The 15711-nt window shown below is 38.5% G+C and overlaps 1 protein-coding gene and 1 pseudogene across 2 annotated transcripts; both read right to left on the bottom strand.

Moving 5' to 3' along the window:
• Nucleotides 1-1087: 1087 nt before the first annotated feature.
• Nucleotides 1088-9145, bottom strand: LOC137733823 (DEAD-box ATP-dependent RNA helicase 7-like). 2 transcript variants are annotated; one of them, XM_068473020.1, is made up of 16 exons: nt 9008-9145; nt 8836-8916; nt 7804-8686; nt 5486-5574; nt 5219-5375; nt 4521-5068; nt 3895-3965; nt 3606-3760; nt 3384-3495; nt 3097-3198; nt 2960-3020; nt 2693-2861; nt 2522-2618; nt 2327-2421; nt 1912-2042; nt 1088-1759 (listed from the first exon to the last, which is right to left on the bottom strand). In XM_068473020.1, exons 6-16 carry the CDS (start codon nt 4711-4713, stop codon nt 1557-1559), a joined length of 1389 nt encoding a protein of 462 aa, XP_068329121.1. In that variant the 5' UTR covers nt 4714-5068; nt 5219-5375; nt 5486-5574; nt 7804-8686; nt 8836-8916; nt 9008-9145; the 3' UTR covers nt 1088-1556. The 2 variants fall into 2 exon arrangements, with proteins under 2 accessions (XP_068329121.1, XP_068329122.1); XM_068473021.1 differs by having other exon boundaries at nt 5219-5367.
• LOC137733818 (disease resistance protein RPV1-like) lies at nt 9132-15381 on the bottom strand (annotated as a pseudogene).
• Between the last annotated feature and the right edge of the window lie 330 nt (nt 15382-15711).

Raw genomic sequence — 15711 nt, 5'->3', positions numbered from 1 at the left:
GATAAAGGACAAAGGACAATTATGCTTTATCAGTTTTCACTTATCCTTCCTGGAAAGTTCAGTGTGAAAGGAATCTGCATATTTTGCTCTTGAGCCAGGACCAAAATATGGGGTGAAGAAAATGCGAGGAAGGGATGGTTGAGTTAGCAGCTTTGCGTGTGGGGACTGCTGGGTCAAAGTCGTAGGTTGAATCTACATTTGCCTACCCAATAATTTCTGAATCCGGATACCCTCTGGATCTTTTTGTAAGAAATATGGAAATTCGTAAATTGCTTTCGTTTATTGTATATAATACGATTAAAAATTATTTTATTTAAAATTGAACACAAACAGTATATGAAGAAAACTAACTGCACGATTTATGATGAACAGACATGATTCATGAATTTCAGGAATTCATACAAATAGGATCCGAAAAGAATCTTGTTGGAATAACTTCTTAGTAAGGGTAAGATAGGGTGATTGGAAATATCTAGAAGCGTGAGGGTACTCGGAAATATCTCTAAATGTAAGCATCTCACATATGTACTATATGCAATGACATTGTTAGCGAAAAATAGGAGATTAATAGTTGTTTAGCTTCTAATTTGAAGTCACAGTAGTAATTGTATTACTCTGAAAATTTGTATGTATATGCTTTTAACTACAAAACTACTAGAACTTCACAAATTGCTTTTGAACTTAAAAAAAAATAATGACTAGATTTGAACTTGCACAATTTGACATTTTCCCTTGTATTCTAGTTCATATTCATGTAGTTTAGAAGATCACTTTGTCAGAATATCAATGTAACACCGAATAGTTATTAACATTATCGAAAAATACAACATAAAATGTCACGTCTCTTATTAATAATACGGTATTACATTGCACCATTTTCTTCCGTTGTCACGATATTACATTGCACACCATTTTCATCAGTTGGTCTCATACCCTTCACCGATCAACTCTCTCCTAAGCCTATACAGCTGTATTTAGATTCATTCTAAAAAGGCAACCATCCGATGATTGGTAGTAGTTCTACAGTTCTACGTTCAGCGCATACAAAAGCATAGAACACAAAATACAGGGTTTCAATTACATGTAGAGAATACAATTTTATAATGGCATTTATGCTCGCACTATTATATCAGCGTTAATAAGAAAATTGTTATCAGCACTGTAAAGTAAACGTACAGCACAGATAACATTAGAAGAAAAGAAAAACAAAACTGAACAAAATTGAACGATAAAATGGTGTTCTTACACTCCAAAAAAGTGTTCTTACACTATTAAGAGCATAAAAAAAATACTGAAAAAGAAAATTGAACGATAAAATAGAGAAGGGGGTTGACAGAATATGCTATACGCAGAAAAAATGATGTCGTTGTAACGAGCCAATCGAGGCCCTCAATCTACCGAATATTTTCTTCATTGTCAAAATATACTCCTGCCCCTCCACTCGGATCAACTGGCTTTTAGTACCACCGCCAGTTGAAACCATTGTGAATGCAACCTTTTGATATTATTTGTTGCTCACAACAGCTTACTTGAAAGGAGCCGGTTTATATTGCGCTTCACCATCTGTTGCCGCCACCTCTCCCACCACCACCACCACCACCGGATCGGTTGTTGGAATACCTATCATTTCGAAAACCTCCTCCACCTCCACGGCCAAACCTTCCACCACCGCCAAATCTTGTATTCCTTGATTCTTTTTCTTGTAAATCAGGCAGTGATTTCAACACCGTTATGCTCACATTAGCTGCATTTTCCTGACCTGCACCCCACATGATACGACCACAATAATCAGACTTCAAGACATCAATACAACAAAATGAATGACATCAGTTTCTGGTAGAATCTTAATAAACTATAGTGCTTGATGAGAATGTAACACATGATCGTATAGAGATATGAAAAGAAGAATACCAGCAAGAAACAAATCCAAATCTTCAGATGCCACATCAAAAACTGCACCATTTCCATCAGCTGTTAGTGCCATACCCTTCACTGACTCAACCTTCTCGGGCAAGAATCTCCTCAAGACCCCAAAAGCAAAACTGAGACAAGGTTGGTGGAAATTATGGATCAAATATGATCAACAAATCAAAACGCTAACTCTTAAACAATAACACAAACTAAATCGATAGAAGATATAATTACAGATATCTATATTTAAACAGCTCATAATATCTTGGAATGACAAAGCACAATGTGACTCCTTCAGAACACAATCAATATTGTTCCCATTATTAGCTAGTGCTTGTATCCACATGTGAAAATAAAACCAAGAACATCAGACATATTGGTTTAGAACACAAGGACACTAGTGATAATTGCTTACGACGGTGAATAAATGGGCTTTCCAGCCTCGAGAAGTACTGTGACATGGTCCTCCATAGAGCTAAGAAGTGATCTCTTCTTTATCTCAGTGTAGCCCTGCACACCATACAATAAGCAACTCATAAACTGATAAACAAACATTTACATTAATTAATTTAAAGAACTCATCAAGTGGGAAAGAAACAGCAAATCTTACAGCAGCTTTAGCTAGTGCTTTAGCCAGTAGATCTACTGCAGATAGGCCAGAGGTGTTAAGTAGCTCCTCCGCAACAGACTTGAAGGCAGGAATTACACTGAAATGAAAATTGTATTAATATATGAAAATGATTGCATCAAAATGTAACAAGCATTGCACTGTCAAGCATACCCATCAGAAATTTTGGTTATCATTTCTGCTGCATCTTGACCTACTGCTTTAGCTATATCAAGTGGCTGAGGAGCAGAAATGTGTTCAAATTTCAACCCCGATTCCCTCTCGATTTTCGAAAAATTTGACCTTCTTGGATCATAAAGCATGACAGCAACTCCAGAATTTCCTGAAAATATGGACGCACCTCTAAGTACAACATAAAATCAAAGACATTGTTTAATAAAATACGCATAAACAAGAAATGCAACAGTTTTCAAGATTTACCTGCTCTCCCTGTGCGTCCAGATCGATGGATATAGTCTTCTACATCACGTGGGGGTTCACACTGAACCATAAACAATAAAAGTAAGTATACAGATTGACAAATATTACAAAGTTCACCCATATGCACACTGACAAACCTGGATAATTAATTGAACATCATTGATATCCAGTCCACGCGCTGCCACATTTGTGGCGACTAATGTCAAAAACTTGCCAGACCTGAAACCAGCAAGTGTGACCTGAAAACACAAAACAGGAAGGGAAACAAAAAACTCTGCCATTAGAAAAACAAATTAGCTTTTTAAAAAAGAAATATCTCTATGAAAGGAAAAGAGCCTGAAATATCATGTTTCAGTACAGTTGTACAAGGGGAAAGGAGGAGGATTTTTTGAGGGGGTTGGTGTTGCATAGTCAAACAACTTACCTCACGCTGGCCCTGCTGTATGTCCCCGTGCAAAGCTCGGGCTCCAGGCAACGCCTCAGCAAGTCCAGAAGCAGCTTCCTTTGTCTCGGTGAAAATAATTGTGCGTCCTCCACTGAGTCGGAAACAAACATGTCAAGTACATGAAAGATGACTCCCAGATAAATTATACCCAAAAGTAAAAATAGAAAGCATACGGTAGTTGTTGACTAAAAAACAACCAACCTGCTATAACAACGTATGATATCAGGAATAAGTTGCGACCTTGCTGAACTGGAGCAAGGAAGAACAATATGCCTAACATTGGTGCTGGCCTTCATTTTTTCATTACCAACAAGATCTACAGTTTTCTTATCTGGTTTGAGAAACCTAGAAGAAATCTGGGAAAAAGAACAAGAAAATTTCATTCATGTGTCGAGAATGGTTGGAAAGGTATAACATTGCAATATAATCCATTTATGTTTGACTGAAATCAGAAGAACATCCAAATTCAAGATCTCAGCTAAGTACTTACGCCTTTCACCCAACTCGGCAAGGTTGCACTAAAAAGTAGCGTTTGAACTTTACTTACATCCTTCACCTTGCCTTAGAAACCAAAGAATAGAAGTTAAAAATAAGTTGTACGTACACACAACATAACCCTTCAGAAATGTAACCAGCAACAGACAGAAATTTTGCACAATTAAAGTACCATTGCAAAAAATTTAAAACTACAGTTACCCTGTCAACCAAAGATGCATTGAAAGCATAATAAAAGAATAACATTGATCTGACAGGAGTCAAATAGCAAGAGAATTTTTTGAAAACACAAAGATAAAATGATTCCAAGCTTCAGATGGACATTAGTAACCACAAACATGGATACAAAATACCTTATAGAAGTTATGCAGAAATAGGCAAATTTCATAATCTGAATTGTTCATGTTCATGAGCATATATATGGCCAAATTGGTGAACATTTAGCCATTTAAATTTAAGGATGTTAGCAGTGACCAAAATCGTGGATTTATTCGATACATATGGGTAATTAACAATCTCCAGCTAATCTTGATTAAGAAAATGAACACTTTCAAGTTATGATGTTTGTACGGTTAAAATACTTTAACAGCAAGTGCATGTGAAAAAAAAAATTAAACTTACTAATAATTTTGCGAATCCCAACCGGATAAATGGTAGCGGACCTCCAGCCCTGCAGCTCCTTCACACCAGCGTTAGAATGACGTTTATGTTTAGGCAAAAGCTTCTGCAAAACTTCCTGTTTTCGAATATCGGATGGATCGACTCCGTATAAAACAGGAACCACTATCTGCTTGTGTGCATCCACGCATTCCATTATCTGGGCAAGTTCTTTCAAGCACCACGTCGAAGAAGCCTAGTTTTCGAAAAAAAAACTAGGATCGAAAGCCTGAGCGACTAATAGCTGCCAGGAGCTCCGAAAGGTCGTTGCCTTTTGAAGCTCTTCGGCTTCGATGAAGATGTTGACTGCTTTCTGTTCCAGACCTTTGTTGAGATGGCTGACGAAGAAGCAGCAACCTCGAGTCCTCTAAAATTCAGGAACACATCCTGTTTCCAATGACTGTCGGATGAAGACGAAGAAGCAGCAGCAGCAGCAGCCATTAGCATGCATGGGATTGATCGCAGAAAGTACCATGTAAGCAATGATTGACTAGCCTCATGTACTGCAAGGACTGAAATGCTCGGACGGAATAAAAAGCATTAATAATTAATATAAACATACATTGAAATTAAATCATGCCAAAAAGGGCAAAAAAAAAAAAAAACCTCCAGTGCATGATTCAAAGTGGAGGTAGCCAAACTACAACAGCAGAGCTTCTCACCCTTTGCACTCCATCCTTCCACACCAACCCTCCGAATTCCGGAACCGCCTGCCGGGATTTCATGGTAAGGTGATCTTATAAGATAGTTTTTGGTTTGCTCTGGTGAAGTTAAACGTCTGAGGCTCGACTTTCACATAAGCACCTTTGAACTGCGAAACTACGGCGTGGTAATTTGAAACCGCAGAGCCAACATTAGTGACAGTTGTATGAAGAGTCAAAATAGAAACATTTGTTCTGCATTAGCAGCTGTGTTTGCCAAAATCATACCAATGGCTCCTGCATCTTTCACCATCTGTCCCTCCTGCACTCTGGGCCTAATACCACTGTCACAAATCACAATCTTCCAGGCAACAACGCTGCAATCCGAAGTTCATTCCAAACACAAGGAGCTGGGATCAGAGCAAGTTGAATTGCTTCAAATATACAGCATCAACCTCCTCTCTTCATTCATTTCAAAACAATAATAGATAAAAGAACAACTCCAAAGAAGTGACCTGCACTTCAATTCCAAAAATGTAAAAGTGGAACTTTGGAGTTCATGGTGAGGGTGGGTTTGGGGTGTTGAGGTGTGCTTGCAGTGGATTGAGTCTTGGCAACTTATTTATTCGGTGGTATTGTGAGTGACTGAGAGAGACAGACATTGGTCGCTGAGGGGACTTTTGAGTATTTGGGGATGAGTCAAGGAGAGTACAAATGTGTGAGTCTGACACATGAAATCTAGACTGGCTAACTAGCTAAGAAAACCAACAAGCGAGAAAGGCTGTGTAGCAGGTCTTGTTTGCTGTATTGAATACCATGGTTTCACTCAGCGAAGGCTCATTTCTCTTTGATTTCCTTCACAGGAAAAGGTGTTCAAAATTTTATAACGACCTAAGCTACTGATGAATGTACATTGTGCTGATGATGCATACAACTAGATTGAAAAACCCATCATTATACCCCACTAATGCAAAAAAAGCAATCTAATCTAGAATAATATAGTCATGTACACAAATTCAGATGTAGAAATGTTAAGATAATAGGAAATGCAAAGTACCTTTCACCCAAATTGGAGGAGCGCCGGTGGCATTAGCAAGTTAGCAACAGGAACTGACATAGCAGTATCTTCACAGTTTGTGCACAAGCACAGTTTCTACCCTAGCCGTCTGACCATGCCAATTCCACCAAAGCCGCTGCACGTGGCGTAGTGACCGATTGATTACATCAAAACCAAGCCTCGTATCCATGTGTTTATCAGCAGAGTGTACCCAAAACCCCCGAAAATTATTTCTTTTTCAGATAATAAAATTTCCCAGATATTGAAATTTAATTCCGGATCAAAAATTGGGTTTGAATTTTGATTACCTAGAAATTGGGGGGTTGGGGCAGAGAGAGACCCAGGAAAAACGGAGTTCTGATATGGCGTGTAGCCGTTGTGGATGCCAATGATGTTTGGGAGTGTTGTACACGTGTCAAACCTTCACTATGGATCTCTGTAGTGGATGCCGATGATGTTTAGGAGCATAGTACACGGGTGAAAAAGCCAGTATGCCCATTATCAAAATCCACTGCATTATCCCACAAGCGTACTAAATCCTCAAAGTTGACAGGTAATTGAGAAAGATTTGTGCACCCACAGAGATTGAGAGCTACAAGGTGTTCCAAATTACAGAGTGTTGGGAAGATGTAAAAGGCTTTTGCAGTTTCTCAGATTTAAATACTAAAGCCCCTGAAGTCGTTCAATCGAGGGAGAAAGCTCTCTGATAGAAAGACTAATCCTAGAACCATATGACGAAGAAAATTATCCATCCTGTCACTGAAAATTGATTGTGGAAAGCAGCAGCAGTGTACCCAACGATGATTGAAGTAGTACATATAAAGACGAGAGAAGTGAACAAAGCTCCACGATTATACGGATATAGGACACCAAAAAATGGTAGCAAAAATAAGATAAACAGCCTGAAGATTTAAAAAAAGTCAAAGTTAAAACTAAAACAAAGGTTAAAAGTTGACACTCATACAGTCTGCATTTTTTTTTAAACAGGACTGAATAATCACAATATTCTACTCTAGATTCATACACCGATGGAGGAGCCAAGTTCAAAATTCAATAAATTAGAGTATTACTGGTCTCTTCTGTAATAAGTGCAGTTACACATGGTCTGCAAGTTCATTGTCTTTGAGTTGCAATATTAATGCAGTGTGTCATAAATTAGTCTTTAGAATTCCTAAGTATATTAATGTGGATCTTTCCAGATTCAAGTACCGATTAGCCTAAAAGGGGCAAGAAATCTTGGATTTTCTGCTTGTGTGTGAGGCACATTAACCTTGGAGTGATTCCAAGGCACCTTCTGGGGGATGCCAAAGGATGGAGTGAGTCCAAATATCTTCTTGTCTGCCTAACTACTCTTATTGTCCTACATCTTATACGTATATGATATTATGTGTAGGTGTTCAACATTTACAGAGGCTTTGATGTCCCTCTGTTCTATAGGTGTTCCCTTAAGAGTTAAAAACAGAGTAAAATATCTGTCACCATGCTATCTACAGAACATAAAGCTATGAAACAAGAAGAGAAGTGACTGAAGAATGATAAATTAGCTTACATGGCAAGCAGTTGGGTACCCACGCCCAAGACAGCACAAAACAATGACATGTTTGGGGGATCTCTGAAAACATCACCATGAATGTATTTCCAGCCAACCTCCTTGTCTTCTTCTTCGTCACTGTTTGAGAACCTACGAAAGCACAATGATGATAATAGAATTAATGAATGAGAACCAATGAATTTTCTGGCGGACTGGCAGTAATGAAGCCCTTCAGTACTTGTCCATCCTGTTCTGGAACTGAGTTGATGTGGCTTTCCAGTTAACCGAATAAGTGAACTCAACATCAACATCAATATATTCTGTTATATCAACAGCATGACTTGTCCATTGTAAAGAACATCAAAAAGCAAATGTGTGAAAAGATAATACTTGGTCCCTTTTCCCCAACTCTCATCTTCAACTTTCCCAATGTACCCCTAGACTGGAAGATCATCACAATACATATGGAAGTAAAATTCATTACTGATAACATCCCTGAACTTCACAACTTCAACAACTTTAAGCTTCTTCCGACAGAGGCTCTCTCCAGCTTTGTATTGCTTAGTCGAAGAAGTAACTGAAACCTTATATCAAGAATTAGTTGTAACTTGTGCCCAGGTTTTCTGCGAGTACATACGATGCACAGTCAGCTTTATAACAGCTCAGAGTGTAGCTAGTTTGTTATGTGTGAAGTAGCACCAGAGTCCATGAGCCATGTAGGAGGAGAAGAATTAGAAGCTGTGTGCACACGCATAGCTTGCAGTTTTGCAGGAGGAATCCTTCCAGCAAATGCATGATTCATTCTTTCAAAACAGTCAATGGCAATATTGAAAACGCTACAAAATTGGTTCATTGTGCACCATTCAAATGGTTTCTTAATCCATCTTCAAATTCACTGTTTCTGAAAATTGGGAAGTAAACGAAAACCAAAAAGCAGTTTTAGGAACACCATATGAAGCAAGACCTCAAAACTGTTAGCATTTTCCCCTAAAAAAATTTACAGAATTTAAACAATTTGTATTCAATGGGCGGTGAGGAAGATAAGGGTACCCGGGGTTGTTCAAGAGGCCAACTTTGTTGACGAAGAAGGGGGCAGATCTCCTACATTGTAGCTGTGATCGCCTGCTGAGGCTGTTGCATAAGGAGCTGAGAATGTAAGGATCGTCAGGAGACTCATTTGAAATGTAATTCCGAATAAAAATTGGGTTTGAATTTTGATTACCAGGAAATTGTGGGGTTGGGGCGGAGCTCTGTGATATAGCGTGTAGTCGTCGTGGATGCCGATTATCTTTGTGAGTGTTGTGCACGCGTCAACTTTCACAACGGCTCTGTAACGGATTCCCCCACTATCGATTTCTTTCTACTGCATTATCCCACAAGCGTCCTATATCCTCAAAGTTGACGGGAAATTGAGAAAGGTTTGGGCACCCACATGGATTGAGAGCGTCAAGGTGTGCCAAATTACAGAGTGTCAGGAAGATGTACAAGACTCTTGCAGTTTCTCAGATTTAAATATTCAAGCCCCTGAAGCCGTTCTCAGATTTAGATATCCGGAGAGGATCTTAGAAGAAGTTTTGCAGTATAAAAGCGTGTAAAGCTGTCCAAATGTCAGCATCTCGATTGGCAATTTCTACTGCTTTATCCCACCAGCGTCCTAAATCCCCAAATGTGAAAGGTAATTGAGCAAGCTTTGGGCACCCACCAAGATTGAGAGCTACAAGGCGTGCCAAATTACCGAGAGTGTTGGGAAGATGTACAAGGCTTTTGCAGTTTCTCAGATTTAATACCTCAAGCCCTGGAACCCGTTCAATGGAGGGGGAAAGCTCTTCGATAGATGTTCCATCCAAGTAAAGCTCTCTTACTCCTTCCATATTTTCTTCAATGCTTGGAAACACCTCAAATTTTGTGCAACCAGAAAGATAGAGATATTCAAGGGACTTGAGTTGCCAAATGCTGCTTGGAATACTCTTAAGTTCTTTGCAATCATTCAAGATCAACATGCTCAACCCTGTGAGATTATTAATTGACAAGGGCAGTTCTTTAATTTTTGAACCAGATAAACTAAGCCATGATAGTTCCTCCATAACTTCTGAAATCTCTGGAAACATCTCAAGACTTGAGCAGCCGGAAAGGTTAAGGCTTTTGAGAGATTTCATACGAATGTTGCTTGGAAGACTCTTAAGTTCCTTGCAATCTTTTAAGATCAACTCGGTCAATCCCGTGAGATTATTAATTGACGAGGGCAGTTCTTTAATTTTTGAACCAGATAAACTAAGCCATGATAGTTCCTCCATAACTTCTGAAATCTCTGGAAACATCTCAAGACTTGAGCAGCCGGAAAGGTTAAGGCTTTTGAGAGATTTCATACGAATGTTGCTTGGAAGACTCTTAAGTTCCTTGCAATCTTTTAAGATCAACTCGGTCAATCCCGTGAGATTATTAATTGACGAGGGCAGTTCCTTAATTTTTGACTCGGAAAAACTAAGCCATGATAGTTCCTCCATAACTTCTGGAATCTCTGGAAACATCTCAAGACTCGAGCAGCCAGAAAGATCAAGGCTTTGGAGAGATTTCATATGAATGCTGCTTGGAAGATTCTTAAGTTCCTTGCAATCTTTTAAGATCAACTCGGTCAATCCCGTGAGATTATTAATTGACGAGGGCAGTTCCTTGATTTTTTACTCGGAAAAACTAAGCCATGATAGTACCTCCATAACTTCTGGAATCTCTGGAAACATCTCAAGACTGGAGCAGCCAAAAAGATCAAGGCTTTCGAGAGATTTCATATGAATGCTGCTTGGAAGACTTTTAAGTTCCTTGCAATCTTCTAAGATCAAAGCGGTCAATCCCGTGAGATTATTAATTGACGAGGGCAGTTCCTTAATTTTTGACTCGGAAAAACTAAGCCATGATAGTTCCTCCATAACTTCTGGAATCTCTGGAAACATCTCAAGACTCGAGCAGCCAGAAAGATCAAGGCTTTGGAGAGATTTCATATGAATGTTGCTTGGAAGACTCTTAAGTTCCTTGCAATCTTTTAAGATCAACTCGGTCAATCCCGTGAGATTATTAATTGACGAGGGCAGTTCCTTAATTTTTGACTCGGAAAAACTAAGCCATGATAGTACCTCCATAACTTCTGGAATCTCTGGAAACATCTCAAGACTGGAGCAGCCAGAAAGATCAAGGATTTCGAGAGATTTCATATGAATGCTGCTTGGAAGACTCTTAAGTTCCTTGCAATCTTCTAAGATCAACTCGGTCAATCCCGTGAGATTATTAATTGACGAGGGCAGTTCCTTAATTTTTGACTCGGAAAAACTAAGCCATGATAGTTCCTCCATAACTTCTGGAATCTCTGGAAACATCTCAAGACTCGAGCAGCCAGAAAGATCAAGGCTTTGGAGAGATTTCATATGAATGCTGCTTGGAAGACTCTTAAGTTCCTTGCAATCTTTTAAGATCAACTCGATCAATCCCGTGAGATTATTAATTGACGAGGGCAGTTCCTTAATTTTTTACTCGGAAAAATTAAGCCATGATAGTACCTCCATAACTTCTGGAATCTCTGGAAACATCTCAAGACTGGAGCAGCCAGAAAGATCAAGGCTTTTGAGAGATTTCATATGAATGCTGCTTGGAAGACTCTTAAGTTCCTTGCAATCTTCTAAGATCAAAGCGGTCAATCCCGTGAGATTATTAATTGACGAGGACAGTTCTTTAATTTTTGACCCGGAAAAATCAAGCCCTGATAGTTCCTCCATAACTTCTGGAATCTCTGGAAACATCTCAAGACTCGAGCAGCCAGAAAGTTTAAGGTCTTGGAGAGATTTCATATGAATGCTGCTTGGAAGACTCTTAAGTTCCTTGCAATCTTTTAGGTTCAAATAACTCAACCTCGTGAGATTATTAATTGACAAGGGCAGTTCTTTAATTTTTGACCCGGAAAAACTAAGCCATGAAAGTTCCTCCATAACTTCTGGAATCTCTGGAAACATCTCAAGACTCGAGCAGCCAGAAAGATCAAGGCCTTTGAGAGATTTCATACGAATGCTGCTTGGTAGACTCTTAAGTTCCTTGCAATCTTTTAGGTTCAAATAACTCAACCTCATGAGATTATTAATTGACGAGGGCAGTTCCTTAAGTTTTGACCCGGAAAAACTAAGCCATGATAGTTCCTCCGTAACTTCTGGAATCTCTGGAAACATCTCAAGACTCGAGTAGCCAGAAAGATCAAGAATTTGGAGAGATTTCATATGAATGCTGCTTGGAAGACTCTTAAGTTCTTTGCACCCATTCAGATTCAATAAAACAAGGTTTGTATGAGTCCAAATGGACGGGTGAACCTCAACTAATCTTATACAACTTTGAAGAATTAGCTTCTCAAGATTTGGCATCTTTGTGAAGTCAGGGGTTTCCTTAAGGTATTGACAATAACTTAAATTGATGAATTTCAACCTTTCCAGCGTCTGTCAAAACATTCAAGAAAACATGCATTACTTAATGCGACATCTTAGAACCCAAACATTTAAAAGAAACATATACATGTAAATGAACGTACATACCTGGGTTCCTTCCCAAAGTCGGTCAATGAGACTAGATTGCATATCAAGGTCAACAAGATTTTTGAATTGACAGTTGGACGGCAAAGACTTAAGGAGGAATCCATTCCAGAGGAGACACCTCAACTTACGAGAAAGAAACTTAAAGTTCCCAATCAGGTGTTGTTCGCAGTCTTCATGTTTTAAAAAGGAGGATTTTTGACTGATCTTGAGAAGTCTTAGTTGAGTCATACTAACAAAAGCTTCAGCATTGAAGCATACCTCATCTGAGCACGACAATTCCAGGATTATGCTTTGAATTGCTTGTGTAGCCTATACAAATCAAAGTAAAGGAAAAAACAGAGAACCTTAGTTACATTATGAAATTAATGTTTTTTTCTTAAGGAGCAGTTTGATAATCATTTTGTTTTCAGTTTTCAACTCTGGTAATTGTTTTCAATTTTCAATTATCAAAAAATGAAAACTAAAAATGAAAAATTGAAAACAAAAATGGTTATCAAACTGGCCTAAGAAATAGATTTTGATCAAAAGTTGAAGCTTTCTACTAACAATTGCATAAGAAAAATATTTCTCACCGTATTTTGAGTTAACACACGATAAACATCTTCATAACTCCACAACCTACTTCGTCTCCCAGGCTCTTCGATAGATTCTTGGCGAACTATTTCTCGACCCATTTCCTCTAGTAAATCATGCATCCCCACTTCCCCATTCACTGAGACAGTTATGAGAGCTCGATCGATTAGAACTCCTATACCAGCATGAGGATAAAAACCACAACTGTCCAGGATTTCGGTTGCATAGTCTTCTTTCATTCCTTTGAAAAAACATGCAATATCTAGAAAGATGTTCTTCTCTTTACGATCTAGTTCATCGAAGCTTGTTCTAAGCACATCATTAATCCTTCCTAGTGGGACTTCCTTTAATTTTTCTAAGACACCTTTCCACTCACGTATGGTTTTGTTATAAAGAGAAGCTCCCAAGACTTTGAGTGCTAGAGGTAGACCTTGAGCATAATTTACGGCACGCCTCGTGAGAACATCATAATCTGTAGTGGGTTGGTTTGTTCTAAAGGCGTAACGCCTAAACAGTTCTAGAGCTTCCGGATCACTGAAAATCTTGGGCTTATATATCGCATCAGTTCCGCTTAGTAATTGCAAATCTCTAGTTGTTATAATAATTCTACTTCCACCACCAAAAGAACCCTTATTTCCGAGTAAGGCTTCAATTTGAGCTAATTCGTCTACATCATCAACAACAACAACAACTTTTCTCTGACTTTGGCTATTTAACATCACCTGGAAACCATTTTCCAAAATGTCGGAACGCTGCACCTTGTTTTTCGAGATACTAGATAGAAGTTGTGTCTGCATATATAGTTCGCCATGCTTCATGAAACCTTCCTTCACATTTTCAAGAAAGCAACAAGCTTCAAACTGACAAGCGATTTCATGAAAAACAGCTCTGGCGATGGTTGTTTTGCCTAAACCACCCATACCCCATATTCCAACAACGCGAACATCATTCGTTTCAACTCCAGGAGGATATAATAATGAACGCATTTCACAAATATGAGAATCCATTTGAACCAAGTCATTATCTTTGGTTGATGTTGATGAGATGGGGATCAATTTCCGAAAAACATCTTCTACAATTTTCTCAATAAGCTCTGCATCATCCCTGTCAAATTTAAAAAACAATATAATAACAACAACAAATAATAATTAATGGGTCGTTTGGTAAACAATTTCGTTTTCATTTATGTTTTTAAGTCTATAATGGAAATTCATATAAATCTTTCAAAATCCATATAGAATTGTAGAATCTATTAAAATCCTTTAAAATCTGTCCCTTAACAAAATCTATTAAAATCCTATGAAATCCAAATTGACTGCACCCCTAGTTTCACTGAAAGTAGTTATTAAACTGTTATAGTTATTCGCGAATCCGAACCGGATAAACATTTTCTAGTTATGATATTTCTACAGTAAAAATACATTAATGGCAAGTGCGCCTGAGTGTGAAGAAATTAACTTACTTATACTTTGATGAATCCCAACCGGATAAATCGATAGTTCTGGCAAGAGCAGACCTCCAGCTCTGCACATCAACGTTAGAATGGCAGCGTTCATGTTTAGGCAAAGCTTCTGCAAAACTTCCTTTGAGTTTACGAATATCGGAAGGATCGACTCCGTAGAAAATGGGGACCACAATTTGGTTCTTGGTATGGTGGCATTCCAAGATTTCCACGAGTTCTTTCAAGCACCAAGTGGAAGAAGCATAGTTTTGAGAGAAAACTACAATCGAAAGCCTTGACTCTTGAATCGCTGTCAGGAGCTCGGAAAGGCGGTCGCCTTTTCCGAGATCTTCGGTATCAATGAAGGTGTTGAGTGGTTTCTGACGCAGAGCTCTGTACAGATGGCTGACGAAGCCCCTGCGAGTGTCTTCCCCTCTGAAATTGATGAACACATGGTATTTCCAACCAAGGCAAGAAGAAGAAGAAGAAGAAGAACCCACCATTAATCGATCGCACCTGGATCGAGCGGCACCCATTACTAAAAGTAATATAAGTAGAAGAGGAGAAGCAGGAGGAGGAGGAGGAGGAGAACCCCCTATTAATCGACCCCCCATTAATCGATTGCGCCTGGATCGAGCAGCACCCATGACTAAAAGTAATGTACGAAGAGAAAAAGAAGAATAAGAAGAACCCCCCATTAATCGACCAGAAGAAGAAGAAGAAGAAGCACCCATTGAAGAAGAAGAAGTGCCCATTGAAGAAGAAGAAGTACCCATCAAAGAAGAAGAAGAAGCACCATTAATCGATCGCACCTGGTCACGATTATCGAGCAGCACCCATTACTAAAAGTAATTAGTACTGTAAGAACAAAAATACTTAATTGATCTACAAAATGGATCAACGGAAAATGGTCTGATTCGATACGAAGTCAATGAGGAAAAAGAAAATTATGCTCTATGTGCTTTCACATCTTCCCGGAAATTAACGAAACTAATCTTCTTGCAGGCAAATTGACAGGACCGGCCCTGATAATTTGGGCCTAGGCGAGTTTTTATAGTGGGACCTAAAGTTTTCGTATCTTCGATTTTTTGTATATTAATATGCAGTAAAAAGAATTTGCTAATTACATAAAAAGTTTATTTGTTCATCTAATATCATTAAAAATTAATATCAAAAAAAAAAAAAAGATGTACTAATATTCTTAATATTACATGTCATATGTCTTTAGACACAAATACACTAAGTGTTTGCAGTCAAGAGTAGAGAATTGGTACTAAGGTGATTTTATAAAAAATGGATATAAAAAAAAGTTGAACTCAAAAAGATGTTTGGTAAACACTTAAAAAA

The sequence above is a fragment of the Pyrus communis genome, chromosome 5 (genome assembly GCF_963583255.1).
Source record: "Pyrus communis chromosome 5, drPyrComm1.1, whole genome shotgun sequence".
NCBI classification, from domain to species: Eukaryota; Viridiplantae; Streptophyta; class Magnoliopsida; order Rosales; family Rosaceae; genus Pyrus; species Pyrus communis.
The sequence above is the reverse complement of the archived record's forward strand: the minus strand, read 5'-3'. Positions and strand labels throughout refer to the sequence as shown.

Coding starts and splice junctions, on each gene's coding strand:
- LOC137733823 (XM_068473020.1), bottom strand. CDS start 4,713: ATGGAATGCGTGGATGCACACAAGCAGATAGTGGTTCCTGTTTTATAC. Junction 3,966..4,520: donor TGGGATTCGCAAAATTATTA/GTAAGTTTAATT, acceptor TTGGTTTCTAAG/GCAAGGTGAAGGATGTAAGT. Junction 3,496..3,605: donor ATCATACGTTGTTATAGCAG/GTTGGTTGTTTT, acceptor TTTCCGACTCAG/TGGAGGACGCACAATTATTT.